The sequence below is a fragment of the Megachile rotundata genome, chromosome 9 (assembly GCF_050947335.1).
Source record: "Megachile rotundata isolate GNS110a chromosome 9, iyMegRotu1, whole genome shotgun sequence".
NCBI lineage: Eukaryota > Metazoa > Arthropoda > Insecta > Hymenoptera > Megachilidae > Megachile > Megachile rotundata.
Genome location: NC_134991.1, coordinates 4,117,888 through 4,136,562, shown reverse-complemented (window position 1 = coordinate 4,136,562; position 18,675 = coordinate 4,117,888). Strand labels below are relative to the sequence as shown.

The 18,675-nt window shown below is 29.6% G+C and overlaps 1 protein-coding gene across 3 annotated transcripts in view; it reads left to right on the top strand.

Moving 5' to 3' along the window:
• Nucleotides 1–18,675, top strand: part of LOC100882266 (uncharacterized) — a 103,212-nt gene that overhangs the window by 34,986 nt on the left and 49,551 nt on the right. For 2 of the 3 annotated variants that reach the window (XM_003705627.3, XM_076535836.1), the window contains exons 3-4: nt 7,784–7,815; nt 14,273–14,360. In XM_003705627.3, coding sequence (XP_003705675.1) covers nt 7,784–7,815; nt 14,273–14,360 — 120 coding nt within the window. The remainder of the gene's footprint in view (nt 1–7,783; nt 7,816–14,272; nt 14,361–18,675) is intronic. The other variant, XM_076535837.1, reaches the window with a different exon arrangement.

Below are 18,675 nucleotides of genomic sequence, written 5' to 3'. Positions count from 1 at the left end.
ATAAAAATGGAGTCAAAATGAAATCAACCGTTTTAAAGTGAAATAATAAATTTCAAAATCAAATACACGTGAAATAACAAGTTTTAAAATCAAATTCGAAGTTTCAAAGTTAAATAAAAATTGATTCATACTCATCATAATAACCATTGTAGTTATCATCACAATCATCATAATTACCATCACAACCATTATAATGACAGTCACAATCATCAAAACCATTATCATAATTATCGCAGTCATCATCACATTCATCATAGTCATCATTAAAGTCATCACACTCATCATAGTTATCATTACAGTCATTATATTCATCATATCAATCATCTTAATCATCATCACAGTCATCATAATCATTATCGCAAACATAATAATCATCATCACAATTATTAATATCATATCCACCACTGAAATTAACTTAAGAGAACCAGCTAGTGAAATTTCATAAAATCTATATTCTACATATTTGGCTTATTTTCTCACATAGATGCATCCTTTTTCCGGTTGCATCATTGCAACAACATCTTGTATAATAGATGAAAGATTAAAATTAAAAAGCCTTGATGAGGACCAGCATCAAGGAGCGGAATGTTCGTTCTCTTCGATTGGTAAACACAAGTCATACACAAGATTGGTGAATAGAAGAAAAAGAGAAAAAGACAAAGCAGTTTTATCCTTGATAATATTCGTCCATGAAAGAAAAAAAGAAGATGGTGTGACGTCGATACCTTCACGGTTAAATCCGTGGACGCCTCTCGCGATTCTTTCCATGAAATTTCTCACAACAGTTCCGCCGAAATTGCACGGGGCGAGGACCTTCCAAGTATTACTGCCCACTCGGAGCGAAAGCATGAAAGCGCACCCCTCATAAATATTTCCAATAAATACCACCGATACCTACCGTTGCTTCACGCCTACGTCGTGACGCCAGTATTTGCTGTTTTCCGACAGTTATGCACTGTATTTGGACTTACGCAAATTCGTTCACTCGGCGCGATGTAACTTGATTATGATTTTATTTGACGCGTTGACTTCCACGCTGAAGCACTTGTAATTTTGACTTTTAACAAATTTTATCACATATTTGTGCAATATTTTATTATTCATAGTTCTAAGTAGTTAATGCAAATGATTGTATTTGAGTAAGTGAACAAATTTTTAATAATACTAAATAATAGTATTAAATAATAATATAATTTTAATATTAATAATAATATTAGATTCATAGGAAGAATTAAGAGTCAATCATTTATGTGACAGTCAAAGTATTAATTCGCTGAGTACCACGTTGGAGTAGTTAAAAATTTGATTAGATAGTATTTTTACTTTTAACGTATCTTGTAAAATATTTGCACAATATTTTGTTACATTTAGTATTCATAGTTCCAAATAGATATTGTGGATATTTGTATTTAAGTAAATGAACAAATATTTATTAATATTTTTGACATGTTTATATGGAAATTTAAGTGTCATTTATATATGTGGTAGTTGAAATGTTAATACGTTGACTATTACAATGAAATGGTTGAAAATTTGATTAGATAGTGTTTTTTAGTTTTAACAAATTTCATCAACTTTTTCATAATATTTTATTATATTTATTATTCGTTATTACAAACGGATAATACAAATATTGTTAGTTAGATAGGACAGAAAATTCTTGATAATACAGCTAATTGATTTGCATGAGAATAATTTATTCCACGGAATAGAATAATCATTTATAATAATAATAAAAATAAATTTCGTTAATTTGTTATTATTATATAATAATAAGTCCGAGATTATTATAAGTTTAATATTTATTTTAATTTATGCTTTATTTATATTCAAAATATATTTTATTGCTTGTGAACTTAAATTGTCATTAATAATATAAAATCATACAACACATTCAAAAGTATTTTATTTTATATTTAAAGTATGAAATGTACAATATTTTTAAATATAAAGGTATTGCATTTAATATGTAAAATATAAGGTGCATAACACTTTAAAATACTAAATTGTTAGTTCACGTGTTGCAATAAATTTGAATAATACATAACATACCAAATAAAAATTCATTGAATCACAAAAATCACGTCTCGTTAATCCTATTTATCACGTTTATTTTCAGTCGGATAGAAAAAAAAAAATTTTTCAAATTTGATAATATTACAAATAGGTTAAAAGGATGAATAGAAAAGTAGCAATGTTGGAGAGATGAGCAGTTACGAAAACATTTTTGTCGTGTAAGTTGGTACGCAACGCCACGAAGTCTTACAATAGAGGCGCAGCTTGTCACTTGATAATCCTGATTTAGTCTCGGTCGTATTTTAGATTAAGGATCGTGAAATTGAATGGTGGAATCAGCAGAGAGACCGATCCAGCTTTCATCCAAAGAAAGGTGTACTGTATCGTGCGAAAAATAAACTACCCCTGACGCGAGAGTTAGTAAATTTCGCAAGTGGGCAATGTCCTCTGCTTCCTCTTCTGTTACTTTCTTTCGTACATTCGCTTCGATATTTATGTTGACAAGTAAACTTCTATGTGGGTCAATTAAGGTAAATATCATACTACTCAAACGAGTTCCGGTAATTAACAATTGAGAAGAAATTTTGTTAATAAATACCTTTTTGCTTATTTTGAACGTTTAAACTTATCAAAACGTAATAGCAAAATGCATTAGCTTTATACATAGACATACATACGAGTTTTCATAATGCAATCCTTGTATCATGCAAAAATGTTATTGCACTTAATTAATCGTACGTAATTGCGATTTGACGTAAATAGTAATTTACGAATTATCTTAATGTCATTAATTAATGTTACATCATTTTCTAGAAAGTAAAGTTGTGCTGGTTTTATTAAATGACAATTCAGATTAATCTTATTTATTATTAATTTTAAGTATTGGATTTTTTCACTAATAAGTGACACTAACTAGACACTAATTAGACATTAAATGCCATCGACACAAACATAATTTTATGTCAGAATGAATCATTAAACGAAGCAGCTTTAGTGAATTTATCAATGTTAATATTCATTATATCAAAGTAAACATGTATTGTATCATACACGTATGAATTGAAAGTTGTATAAAAATATAATTCTGTTTATTCGTAAATTCAACATAATATCAAACTAACCTAAAATTTTATAATATACTTTTAATCATTTCTCTTACATTAGGAAGTCACATAAATTCTTCAGGATGTTGAAGGAAAATAAAAGGAAATAAAAAAAAAAATTTGTACAAAAAACCTTTTGCATAGATTTGTATATCTAAAGAAATAATACAACTTTTATTTCAAATATTTTTTATTTTCCATCCTTTACGATTTATAAACAATTGCGTAGAGAGACTCGGATGAAAGGGTTGACTTTTCCCTTAAAGTAAAAAACGAATACCAACGAATTATGGTTACATTCTTAGGTAGGCCTAATGAACAATTATGCAAAGTTTAATAACTACTGAGTCATTTAAAATATAGAGTATACATTGTAAACATGTAGTTAGAATAAGAATGATGTAGAAATTTCAGTCGTTCCAAACGATTAAACGTATCTGAATCTATCGAAAAAGATACCAATCACAACTGCTGTTGATTTCACGGCGGCTGACGTCAATGGCAACGGAATAATGTCGTCAATGATGAGTTATAGAGCTTTTAACGTGATTCCACACGATTCTATGTGTCAAAAATTATCGTAATCGGTATCAAAACTCGGTTTTCGATCAATTTGACGACGATCGGCGTCGATGGCAACAGGTTTACGTCGTCAGATTGCTGCCAAAAGGCATGCAGCAAATTTAGTGTCCCGCAAGTCTATCCTCAAAATTTCAAATCAAAAGACTCAAAATTGCAGACTGTATTATGGTACAGATAAATAAACAAATGAACAAATGCAGATACCAAGAGCATGATTACGTTCGGAAAAAGTCGACCGGTATTAGTCAGATTGTGGGACAAGTGGATGTCTTTTGTTGCTTTCCATATTATTCTTAGGAATAACTGGCGTGCTTCGTATCGCAAATATCACGCTTGTCAGCCACGATATTGTGATAGGATTACGTGTTGTAAGTTAACCATGGTAACTATGAAAGCGCTACTATTAAGATACGATAAAGTCCCACGCTTAGTCAACATCGGATTATTATGCTTGTATACGAAAGCTATACCGCGAGCCCGTTATTAATGCGACCGATGTTCATTCCGCACTCATCCGTAGATACGATCTCTCCGCCCAGTCAATCGGATCGTAGAGTCTAAACCCGTAATTACCATTAGCCCACCCATAGCGAGTGTGATGCTATAACAGGCCAAACCAACGAAAGTTTCAATTTACGCTTTTAGCTTGTTTAAACTGAGTTAGTTATACAAATTACGTAAAATGCGCGACAGTGTTCTGTACTTGAGTGTAACTCAAATCTAATCGGATGAAATAAGATTAAATGACTATGAAAGTCAGTTTCAATTTAAAATACAAATACAATCTAAATTTCAGTCTAATCTAATAAAATAAGACGTTGATACAAAAGTTATTTGGATAAATGTTTAAGAAAATATTTCTCACAGAGTCAAGGATACTAGTAATTTATCAGATGTCTGTGGTATTCATTGGAAATGGCATGCAAAATCAATCACAAATTTTATGACAAGTCCAGTTGTTGTCTGAGCGTTAGCGAAGACTATAAGATGAAAAATGTAGGGAAATTACCCACGCTAGGGCCAAAACTACTGGACCAAATTTTGAACCAAATTTTGAAAATTTGGTTGAGATTGGCCGACTTTAATCCACTTTTTTACCTTGCAATCTTGAAATCATTTACACGAGAGCGACTTGACAATATTCAAAGGAAACCATCCGTTGTTGAAAGGAGAAGATTTATGGCATCAAGAGATTTGTAGTTTTTAAATACATCCTACTTTGAATATAAGTTGTAAATTATCTTTTCATATTGTTTTCCGCATAAATTGCTTGAATTGATTCCATAATTTTCACATATCACAAATTTCATCCACAAAAATAAAAAAATTTTAAAACTTAATACAATTGACATAATTTACATGAAGCATAATCGATAAAATAAACAAACTAAATATTATCAAAGTTATAGAAGTTTTTAACAGCATAAAATGAAAAAAAAAGCTCGAGGCTAATGCTATTTATATCTTTTCAAATCATAGAATGAACGATTGATTTTTATTGGTGTAGCACAATCAATCTATATACGCACGCTCAGACTTCACTGTTATCAACAGTAGTCTAGTTAATTTTATTAATGTTATATTTATAATTTTGTTAATTTTATATTATTCACTTAAGAGTTGTTATAGTTTTAATAGCAATTATAAATTTGAGAGTCTTAGATCACAATTCATGTATGTGACACATTGGTTCCTATGCGCATATTCTTAATTTCACTGAAACGCAAATTCTTAAATAACTCAATTTAAATACAAATGAACTTAAGCTACTTTCAAGTTAAACGGCTCAAATGTAAGTTAATTTATACATGGAGAAAACAAGTAGGCTGGACAGCGGTAACAGTTCAGTAGGGTCTTTAAAATATCGCATAATCATCATTCCACGCACGATTATCGCTGTCATCATGTATCTTTATTCGGTTCGAAATTTCAACTAATCAATCATTCGAAACTTAAATGGTATTCGTGAACGCTGCATGAGATCTTACTTTTTTGTTTCCCTTGGGCTCGTGTTACTAATTACCGAGAGGTGGAAGATGATTTGCGTTTTATCCCGTTCAAATCTCAGATACGGGTCAATATAACTTTTCTAAATGATGGACCTACTCAAACATGATCCTTAACACGTTTTTTATTAGTGCATCACACATGGAAGTATAATGTCATTATGGTTATTAATAGACTAGATTTTTATACATTCATAATGAGTTGAAGCGAGCAAAATATATGCAAATGGTGTGATATGGTTGGAGAAACGGTGCAAGTTATTTAGAATATGTAAAATATGTAAAATATATTTTGTTTATAAATATTGTATATAAATTAAGCATAGGAAGAGGCATATTTATAAATAATAAATGATTTTTTTTTTAATAATCTGCGAAAAAAATGAAATTATTCGAGAGAAATAAATTATTCTGTATTCGAATAATCTTCAAGTAAAAATTTATTCAATGGATATGTTATGTATTCTGAAAAAATAAAATATTTTTTATTTTAATTAGTTTTGAATAAAAATTTTGAATAATATGATGTTATTTATTATTTACGAAAGAAATATTTCCTACTTTTTAATCGGTAAATTAAAAAAAAATCTCTGTATAAAAATGTATTTCATTTTTGCATAATTATTCATAATTCTATGGTAATGGCTGGTTAGTTTATTAAAGTCGCATGCATATATTGATGACTATTTATTAAAACAATTAAATTTTAAATGGAAACCTAGAGACACTGATTATTTTCAGTGTAGTTTCACTGTACATGCATTTTTATTATTTTCTTTCAAAATGTCGTCTTTGAACATTAAAGTTAAATACTATAAATTAAATTTCTTCATCCGTTTACTATTTTCACATTTATTAATATTTTTGTAAATCTTTAAGTACTTCGTAGTAACTATAGTATAGATATTTAAATTTTGTTGTACAGTATTCTCTCCGTAAATGTTAAAAAGATCTCTACCGTAAATGTTAAAATTGTATCCCCAAGAATGAAACACGATCGGTCGCCGAAACGACGAGGATCGAATATCGGTGAGACACATGTTAATGCAAGCAAAGGAAAAGATTGTAACTTTCTTATTTCTTACTATTTTTTCATGAAACTTTTACTGTTGTATTTGTCTAGATTTCCTGATTAAAATGACACCAAACATAATATAATTACGTTAACAATTGCGTGTGTAACGAGTGATTAAAGTTTTTAACATAAAAGAGGACGGCGAATGGAAAAGAAAGAGAAGCAGAAGATTGACGCGTTCGGCAAACATGAAAGACTCATGCGTCTTCTGTCTTTTAAATTTAAAAATCAAAATTCTTTATTTTTGGGGTTTCATCAATGAAGCTTTGGGGTTTCATCAATGAAGCTTGATTATCGTATTCGTCTCATTTTTCTGATTAAAATGGTACCAAACACGGTATAATTAAAATCATAATTACTTGTATAGCAAGCCTTTAGGAGGAATTCGCATCTCTACCGTAAATGTTACATCCCAAACTTTTATGGCTTGTTACATGAGTAATTACGATCGTAATCATATCGTGTTTAGTGTCATTTTAATCAGAAAAACGAGACGAATACGATGGTAAAAGTTCCATTGTCGAAAAACCAAAAATAAAGAATTTTAATTTTTAAATTTAAAAGACAGAACACGCACGAATCTTTCATGTTTGCCGAACGCTCAAAACTCTATCCTTCCTTGTCTTTTGTATCGCTGGCTCTTTTTACGTTCGGCACACTACAAAGAATGTAGGACCTCTACCGTAAATGTTACAATCGAGACCGGCAAAAGTAACATTTACGGAGAGAATACTGTAGTTTGCAAAGTAAAATTATATACGTATATATTAAGTATCAAAAAAATTTACATTTTTAAATATCAAATATATTTCCTATATCTGCCTTAATTACATTTTATTGTTTAAATAGAAAAATATATTTATGTGAATCTGTAACAAAATTAAAATTGACTATGATAAATTCACTGTGTAATTCAATATGTTAATTACTTATTGCATCAAAGTAATTAATAAATCGTGAATCATGTTATTATGTAATTAATGTATTCTCTTTTGTTTCAGGCTGTGAGCAATAAGTTAACGTCGGAAAATCGGTAAGTTGATCAACCTGATTTTTTATTGAATGTTTATACAGGGTGTGCTATATATTTTGACCAACTTAAATATTCATTTTAATATTTATTTACTTGCTACATATGAAATATATTGAATGTGAAACGTACGAGGAGAAAAATTATTCTTTTGGTTAAGGTAATGACAAACAACAAAGTATTTATTGAAAAATAATTCATGAGGATTTTTTATAGAAGTTGTTTCCTAAAATTGGTTCATTCCAGTTTTCTGCAACTTTTCTCTAAATTGATATCGATATTAATAAGTATGTCCCTAAAATTGAAAAGCTATTTATCGTGTTTATAGAGTTATATATGTTTAAATGTCATCACATTATATTTTTTATACTAAGCACAAACTAATCTTTAAACTTTTTCCATATGATTAGCTCTAAAGTGATGACATCGTTTGCGAAATGATTAAAAATTGCAGCAGAATTAATAAAAAAATCGACGAATCATACATTTTACTCTGACGATCATTTACAATTTAGTTTAATTAAATTAACAACACAGTTAAATTAATGCAATATGACTTTCCGATGATGAGGCTTGACACTTATACATATAACTTACAGGGAAAGGCACGCAAGTGTCCCCCTCCGATTTTGATGAAACTTCGTAGGTTTGTTAAGCAGGCAAAAATAAGGGACACGTATTTTTTTTATCGGCTGAGACGCAGGTTTAAGGGGTGAAACGAGCCCTTAAAGTTTCGACCCCTTTTGGCTATCTGGAAAACCATACGAGATACATTAAAACTTCTAATAGGAAAGTTGTATGGTTTCTTGCGTATAATAACAGGATGTTAGCGGATTTTGCAAAATACAATTTGTTTATAACAAAAAAATATTTCATAACCTTATTTTACAATTTATTCAAATTTGTATAATGACAAAAAGTGTAGAGAATTTTATTACAAATCTATTGGTATATATACATACGATATTGCCTCCTACAATTCTTCGGATTTTTATCATAAAGGTTACGCGCGCGCGCCCGCTAACGCCCCACACTATACTAAACCGGATGAAGTTGGAGGATATTACACTGTCAGTCAACATTATTTATAAGCATAAATGAGAAACAATTACATTTGCGTTATAATTAACATTTATCGTTAAAGTACACAGATATTCTATATGTTAATTTTATTAGGTAACGAATAGTTTGAATAAATTCGGGAACATAATTACGACAATGGTGGTATTGCTCGAAGAAATGATACAAACGGTTTTCGATGCACCATGCACATGAAATAATTGCTGCGTCACTACATATGTGGCATAGTGGTTCATTATGTGATGCATAGCAAAATACGGGATTTTGAAAGTGAGGTGGTCTTGACGATATGTATCCACTTTACCATGGAGTATTTGAACCTCGATTACAACAGACCATGTTCAAGGCGATGAATATTTTTGTTATGGCATCGACATCCGGAAAACTTACAAAAGAAAATTTTAAAACCTGGTTAACAGAAGTTTATTCTCCAAATACAAACAACAAAACAGCTATATTATTAGATTCTTGGAGCGTGCATTGTTGTCGTAGGGTTGACGAAGCTATTCCGATAAATAAAGAAATAACGTTATTTATGATTCTAACTGGAACTACAAAATATTTACAACCATTATACGTGTACGGATTTCGCGTATGGAAAAATTTTGTTCGTCGCTTTTCGGACATAATTGTTATATTGCAATATGACATTAATCTCCACACACGAGATACCATTCTAAAACTACAATGACTTGTTCATAATCTGTTTTCTTCACCGCGATTTGAAAATTTCATTAATGTTCATGAAATAATGTTCATGATACATGTTATATCATGTTCATGACATAAAAGAGGATACACATCGTCAAGACCACTTCATTTTCCAAATACAGTAGAATTTTGCTATGCATCACATAGTGAACCACTATGACATATACATATGCGGTGACGTAGCAATTATTACAAATACTTAATGTCGGAAACTGTTGTGTTTGAAACATTTTTTCGAAGAATTCCATTATTGCCACGATTATGTTCCCTAACTTATTCAAATTATTCGTTACCTATAAAATTGACATATACATAGAATACCTATGCTCTTTAACAATAAATGTTTTGTAATACAAATTTAATAAAATTAACAGTTATGTATAACACAAATATAATTATTTCTTATTTATGCTTAAAAATGACGTTGACTGGTAGTGTAATATCGTCCGATATGATCCGGTTTAGTATCGTGCGGCGCGTCGCGGGCGCGCACGCGTAATGTTTATAATAAAAATCTGAGGAATTATAGGAGGAATTATATATATATATATATATATATATATATATATATATATATATATAATTCCTCCTATAATTCCTCCTATAATATATATATATATATATACATACATACCAATGGATTTGTAATAAAATTCTCTACACTTTTTGTCATTATACAAATTTGAATAAATTGTAAAATAAGGTTATGAAAAATTGTTTTGTTATAAATAAATTGTATTTTGCAAAATCCGTTAACATCCTGTTATTATACGCAAGAAACCATACAACTTTCCTATTAGAAGTTTTAATGTATCTCGTATGGTTTTCGAGATAGCCAAAAGGGGTCGAAAATTTAAGGGCTCGTTTCACCCCTTAAACCCGCGTCTCAGTCGCTAAAAAAAATACGTTTCCCTTATTTTTGCCTGCTTAACAAACCTACGAAGTTTCATCAAAATCGGAGGGAGACACTTGCGTGCCTTTCCTTGTTTGTAAAGTACTGATTTTTTATTATACATACTTTATATTTTAATAAAGTAAATTGATTACAACAAAGTAGTTTGTATATTCTTATTTAATTGCTTTGATATATATATATTTTTGCTTGTAGTAATTATATAAGCCAAATTATATAACAATTTGTTGTGACTAGTTAGTAATATTGAAAATGCTCCAAGTTACATTGTTTTAATGAAATTATATGTTTTGTATGATATTATTGATCTAAAATAAAAGCTGATTTATGTAGTTCTAGAGTTGAAATATTTTGATATTTTAAGCGAAGAAATAAACCAAGGGTTATAATTTCAGATATTTGAGTGTTTTCATAAAACGTACCCAAAATCCGGCAACTGTGCAAAGTCGCAATTTTGAATTACTTCATGAAAGTAATAACAGCGATAGTTTTTAGGATAGATGCACCTTCATCCTTCTACATACAGGGTGTTCGGCTACTGGTGGGCATAATTTTAGGGGGTGGTAGCTGGAGTGATTCTGAACAACTTTTTCCTTTACCAAAATACTGGTTAAAGCTTAGTTTTTGAATTATTAATGAAAAACACTGACCAATGACAGCGCGTATAGACCGGTCGCGCGACAGCGTGAGCGACAGCTTCGAATATGATGGCTGATCGTCGTCGTGAACAAATGTATCGATACTGTCGGTATAACGTCGGTATAACGTCGGTATAACAGGAAGCTATTAGGTAAAAGTTAAATCGAATAATGAATTAACATGTTAAGAATAATATTAAATTCTTCGTAATTCGTGAATGAGAAATAAACCAATTAGTTGTTGTTTACAACAACCACACGAAGTATATTGTATTTATTTTATGCCTTCAAAAAGGGAAAAGAATAAATTCACGAAAATTAATTTTGTCAACTATACTAATGAAGCAAACGAATAAATTCACGTTTCAAAACGAATGAGTACCTTGCCTATGAAATGAGATCGAACTGGAATAGAATATCTAATGCAGTACTTCATTGAAGTGAAATAAATCTATTGCTGCGTACGTTTAATTTTAAAAATACAGAAGTAACTTAAATAACACTTACTCATTGATTCATGGAAAAACTAGCTTCGATAAAAAATATTTGTGTCACCGGGTAGATCCACCGATCAGAGCATCAACAGCTGATGTCCTGGCAGGGTCAATGAACTCTCAATTTATTTCACTGTCTTTTTCTAATAATAATTGCACAACATAAGCACGACCGGTAAACGGACCGAATGAAAACGCGTGAACGATTATTCATAGATATGTATGTTTAACGATACACTATTCTAATTATAAGATATCCGAATTGAGGAATCGAAATTATATTATATTTTATAAGAAGACATTGTTAGACTGGCTACGGATCGCGGTTTTGTTCTCGATCGCGAGGCATACGTCGCTAACGGTTGCCATGCAACGATGATCTGTTGAACGACTGCGGCGTCGATCGACAGTCATCGTTTATTGTCGAAAGAAACGTGTCGAAATAAAATGTATCGTTGTTTTTAATCGAGAATTCCGTTTTCTTGCTTTCAAGATAATATAGTTTAAATTATTTATGAATTTTCGTTCACGTGTTTTCATTCGTCCTATTTACGTGTCGGACTCACAGTGAAAATTAGTGCAAATTAGTGAAAAATGAGAAAGAAAAGTGATAATGAAAACTCATAATGAAAGATGAAAGTGATAGGTGACAATGAAGTTTCTTGAGAGTTTTTTGAGAGTTTCTGTATGGTGATTGATTTATATTAACAGTAAGGACCGGTGGATCGGACCGGTGACAGAGACGCATTTTTATTGTGATTATTTGCGGTTTAATGGGTGAGCTACATTTAAATTTATTAATTACTGAATTCACATTTTTATTTGTTGAATAGAAAAGTTATTCAATTTTTTAAAAATGAGAATTTGTTCTTTTTCATCATTACAATATCTAACGAAAATAATTTTCCATATTTTAGCTATTATTTCTTTGCGATAACGAATAAACGTATTGAATAAATTCGATTTACTTTGATTATGTGAGTAGAGACTGATTTTGTTATTTCTTATTCATGAATGAATGATAATTCAACAATAATCCAGATTTTTTTATTTATTATTCAATGTAACTTTCATCTAACAGCTTTCTATTATACCGACGTTATTCCGACGTTATACCAACGTTATACCGACAGTATCGATACATTTGTTCACGACGACGATCGGCCGTCATATTCGAAGCTGTCGCTCACGCTGTCGCGCGACCGGTCTATACGCGTTCTCATTGGTCAGTGTTTTTCATTAATAATTCAAAAACTAAGCTTTAACCAGCATTTTGGTAAAGGAAAAAGTTGTTCACAATCACTCCAGCTACCACCCCCTAAAATTATGCCCACCAGTAGCCGAACACCCTGTATATTCAGAATCTGCTAATCTATCGGAATCAAGCATAAGGAATGAAACACTCCATTAAAAAAGAAAAAAACAAAAGTGGCTTCTATATCTTGTTTATGCCTCCACTTAGAAGAACATCTATTATATCGCATTATGCAGCTTCTTAAGCCATATAATTTTTGTTCATAATATTTTTTCGTATTGTTTGGAATAACCAAGATATTTAAGTGGACAAAGATCGTGAGACACGCTGTATATTATCAAGTAAATGCACATTAATTTTTATTTACTTCTGTGCTTTCATTTAAAACAGGTTTTGACTTTTGCTGTAGTTTTAAAATTTTTCACTGTTATGCGTTGTCTCCATTGGACGGTGTAGAGATCACAAAAGAATCCACGGACTGTCATGGTGTTTTACTGTTAAGAAAAGACCTTTTTTTCGAGAACGTGATCTGGACAACGCGATAATATATTAGGGGAGTCAAGAATCTGGGGTCCCAAACGAAAGGGCCGGAATTAGGCGGGGGTGTTAGCCGAAATAGTTTCACTATCCCTTTCGATATATCAAATTCTTTTAGGAATCATACCAGGTGCTCCTCTAAGAAGCTAGCATGGGTCAGCTTTGTTTCGAACGAGTATTTCTCATAAATAAACAACTCTCACCGTCCGTGGTGAGAAGTTATTAAAAACAAATCAAAAAGGGAACCCAAAATTTATTGGAATAATAATCGATTTAAAACCTATTAACGAACATCTAGCTTGACCTGTTAAATTTATTAGACGAGTAGAACAAATTTCGCTGAACTTTTCGCATTCCTTCAGCAGAATATATGCGAATATTTAAGGTCTGAACTCATTTAAGGATATTTATTTACTAAAAGGTTAGACCACCTTGAGCAAAACAAAACATACCGTATTTTTAATTAATACAAATACTAAAAGTATTTCAGTATTAAAGTTTTGAAATATTAAAAGTATTAAAAATGATTGATTGTATCGTCATTTTCTAAAATGTTCATTAATTTTATTTTCTATAAAGTTGAAATAAAAATTGTCAAAGTTAAAATTCATTATTTATGCAACTAAACTTAAAATTTGTTATCTATAAAATCGAATAACTATATTTCAGAGATATATTTTCGAATGGTTATATGTATTATAGAATTATTAATTGCAAGTTTAGTTATCCATGTAATGACTAGGTTGCTCTATAACTGAATCGCTCTGTATAAACTGAAATTTAACTGCTTCTTACTCGATAATTATTAATGTGAGTTTGTCCATTGTTACAGATTTACAACATCAATATTGTTGGAAGCGTTTCCGCATCTCAAGTACGTCATTGACCTGACAAACACAGATCGCTATTATGATGAAAAGGTAAGTTGTTTGTGAAAGACACCCTTCGATTTACTCTGAAGATAGATCCTTCAGAAAATCGTAGAAATCAAAATTACCGTCAATTAAATCAGTAAATATAGTTCAAATTAAATCGTATTTAATGTCGTTTTAAGTGAAAGAACGCCATCGGTGTGTATTCTAAGTATTTTCAAACTTGATAGTTATGAATTCAGATCGAAGAAGATTTCAAATCTACAACTTTTGAAACTTGAAAATTTTTATTTGGGAATTTAGAAGTTTGAGAATTCGAAAATTTGGGGAGATGGCAATTTTAAAATAAAATTGGAAAACTTAGGAATTTTGGAAATTGAGAAATTATGATTTTTGAAATTCGAAATTTAAAAATTTAATAATTTGGAAATTTGAGAATTAGATATTTTAAAGATGAAGTCCTGGAAATTGGGAATTTGGGAGTTTATATATTTTAGAAATTTGGGACAATTAGGGATTAAAAAATTTTAAAAGTTAGGGATTCGGAAATTTTTAATTTTGAAATTTAGAAGTGTAATATGGAAGTTTGAGAATTTGAAAATTGAGAGATTTTTAAGTTTTGGAATTTGAAAATTTGGAAAATTTTTGCTATTTGAGAATGTTTTCATCAGGGCACTTAGGAATTGAATTAGAGAACTTGGAAAATTGAAAATTACAGAATTTTAAGAATGAGAATATTAAGGAATTTGGGGATTTGGAAATTTTTAAATATTTAAATTGTCAGACTTTTAATTTTTCAAATTCGAGAATTGATTTTTAAAATTGAGAAATTTTTATGTGTTTGAATAACCAATACACCACCATGTATTCATTTATTATTCATTTACTTTATAAACTCATGATATTTAGAATATGATTTGAATCTGGAATAATACGTTAAACAGTTAATTTGGAAATTTTTGGGTTTGTATTGTTATTTACTTGAAAAAATAATAATACATGTACTTCCTTGATTCAATGAAGGTGATGAAAAATGACATAAATATTATCTGTGAATTTTGTCATCATAATGATATTCATAAGAAAGTATTTGACAATACTTTGTACATAATTGACATATGAAAGGTTTTGTTATGCAATTATAATTTTTATTAAATTAACACTAATGATAAACATAAATGATACACTATAAGATATAAAGTAAACGCAATAATACATTTTAGTATACAACCGTTACACAGCGTGCATGTCAGTGAGGAAAAAGTAAAACGGAAGTGTGTGTAAAACATGAACGCCTCGCTAGGGGAAGCAAACCTCACTTCAACATACATGTATATTGTTACATTTACTTCCGTAATATAACAAAATATAAGGGAAATGAAATTGTTTGCAAATTCTAATTTGTTGTAACAATGATATTTACAAAGATGTTGTAATTCGTACATAATTGTCATGTTCTTTCTTATCTCATAATTGTCATGTACTTTCGTAAAATAACTGAAAACAAGGTACACCTATTCTTTTCCATCCCTTTAGTAAACTGTCACCAGCTACATTCCTTGATTGGACAGATATCCAGGAACGTGCCTGCCTGGAACTCCTTTGCACAGTCTTCACTTATCTCTGCTGATCGTCTTTATTCTCTTTCTTTCTTTTACCTTTTATTCCTTCCCTAACAACCTAATAGACCATTTCTTCCTTAAGGACAGAATATTACGTCTAAATTAGTTCTGACTTTTGTTTGGTGTTTAAAAGTCTTCAAATCGGTCCAGCTAATTTGTGAAGGGTATAAAGGGGACCGTAAAGGCTAATGAACTTATTATTAGATTTTTGGAATAGTTGTCTGGCGACAACTCGATCGCTGAGTTTTGGTGTCTACGAAGCGGGAGTGTCTCGAGATTTTTTTAGGTCAGACCTGTCACAAACTAAGACCGATCAATTATATTAATAAGTTCTAGAACCGAGGTTGTACTCGGTTGTTTCACGTTCTTTTTTCTTCCCTCGGGTATTCATTTGCGGCACTAGAGAAACTACAATCTGTGGGGGAACATATTTGAAACATACGACAACGCCTTTCGGCATCAATATTAGGGCATCGATAATTAACACAGAAATATTCTGGTGCCGCCCACGTCTAATTGAAATATACTGGGTGGTCTATTAATAGCCGCACACATATACGTTGTTAGAACAAAATAAAAATAAAATACACATACACCTTGCGAAATTTTGCATGTTTGCATGTTGCATTTACTTAAAATTTTTGGTAATTTGGTAAATATAAAAAATTCTGTTTATCACTGTACTATGAAGTAGAATACTAAAACATATAATCTGGTTATATTCGAGATATAGTCATGTCTGATTTAATGACATGTAAGTATCTTAAAATAACAGATATTTCATTACTAGTTTCAGGCTTTATTTTCAGTGTGAAATAATTTGTAGACTTTAGGCAATTACAGTAAATAATAATCAGTTTTAAAGTATATAAAATTTGACACAATATGATATAAAAGTATATCGAAATAATATTTATGATATGTGAGTGCAAACAAGCCTAAAATTTGATGTAAATAGGCATGATAATTTATTGTGTTCTTAATATTTTTGTTATCGAATATCTTATATGTATCACGTTGTGGTTTATACCTAAATACATATGTAATATTATGTAAGTTCATGAAAATGTAATAAATAAGCTGTTAAAAGCAATAATTTTTTTAAATTTGATAATCTGAAAATTTGAGAAATTAAAAATTTTTGATTTCAAGAAATTAGGAGCATAATAATGTGGAAATTTGAAAGTTTTGAATTTGGAAATTATAGATTTTGTATGTGTGAGAGTTTGGGTTTTGTTTATTTGGAAATTAGTAGACCGAATATTTAAAAATTTGGTCATTTCTAAATTGGTAAACTGAATATTTGATAATTAATAAACTCAATATTTACAAATTTGGTAGTTTGGAAATTAGAGCGATTATTTGGATTTTTAGAGGATTAGAAGTTTTACTATTTTGCAAATCTAGGAGATTTTGAGTTAAAAAATTGGAAGGTTTGTAAATCTGAATATTTGGAAATTTAAAAATTTGAAAGTTAAAAAGTTTTAGAATTTATAGATTTGATAATTCTACAATTTCAAATTTTTAAATTTGACAATTCCATAATTTGGAGATTCACAAATTTGATAATTTGAAAGTTTGGGAACTTCATAACTCAAAAATTTGACACGTTGATAATCTATCAAGAATCAAAATATTAATGGATAATTGAATTCTCTATTTTCAACTAATATCTTCTAATGATACAACAAATTTTCAATTTAAATAAAAATAATAAAATTTATTTACTTCATTTATTTTCTTTTTTTTTAGTTATTTTAGTTATTTTATTACTTATTTTTATAAAGATGCGCTGTATATTTAAATTTGTATTTCGATCATTATTTTTTATCGAGCATTTGAGTTCATGTATTTTTTTATCGTAATTTAGGTGAATTATTTTATTAAAATAAAATTAGTTTATTACTTCATTATAATGTTCTTTTATTTCAAACATTGATTTTATGGACATTGAAAGCTATAAATTAATTCTTGTTTTATAGACTTTTCTTTGATAACCATATTATGTTCAAATTACAAAAATATAACTTCTCTTTTTACATATTTTTTACAAAATAAGTCCTTTATCAAAATGGTACAGTGACTCACAAAAGTATTTTGTTACCCTATAAAACACTGCAATTTTTTACAATTATAACAAACAATCTTAGCAAATTTCTACTAGCTAAAGAGTTTAGTACCTTAATACTAATTTGAACTAATTAGTACTTCTACTTAAAGAAAATAACAATTTGTAAGATTAGCAAATAAAAGAGTAAAAATTACTTTGGACACATCTTATTATTAAAAATAAATTTTTTTCCTAATTTTTTAATGAACATTCAAAGCATACTTTTCAAATTGTTAAACACCTGATCTATTAATTTATGCAATATAAAATCTTCAGTTATTTCATCACAGGTGTACTTATTATTGGGGGGAGGGGGCAGAAAGTAATGTCTTTTACATTAAATTCAATCTAATAAATTATAAATAAGTATTAATATTAAATACAAGTATTAAAATATAAATTTTAAACAAGTTTATTTTCAATCAACGATGTAATCATCCTCGTTATCAACAATCTTTTGCCATCTAGTGGAAAAATTTTTGAATACAAGGACTAATAAAAATCATTTAGTTTTTGAGCAAACACTGAAGATGGCATTTTGGATATTATCAAAATTTTCAAATTCTTTGTCACTTAGAGAGTGTTGATAGCGATCGAAATAAATAGAAAACTACCCTTAGCATTTACGAAC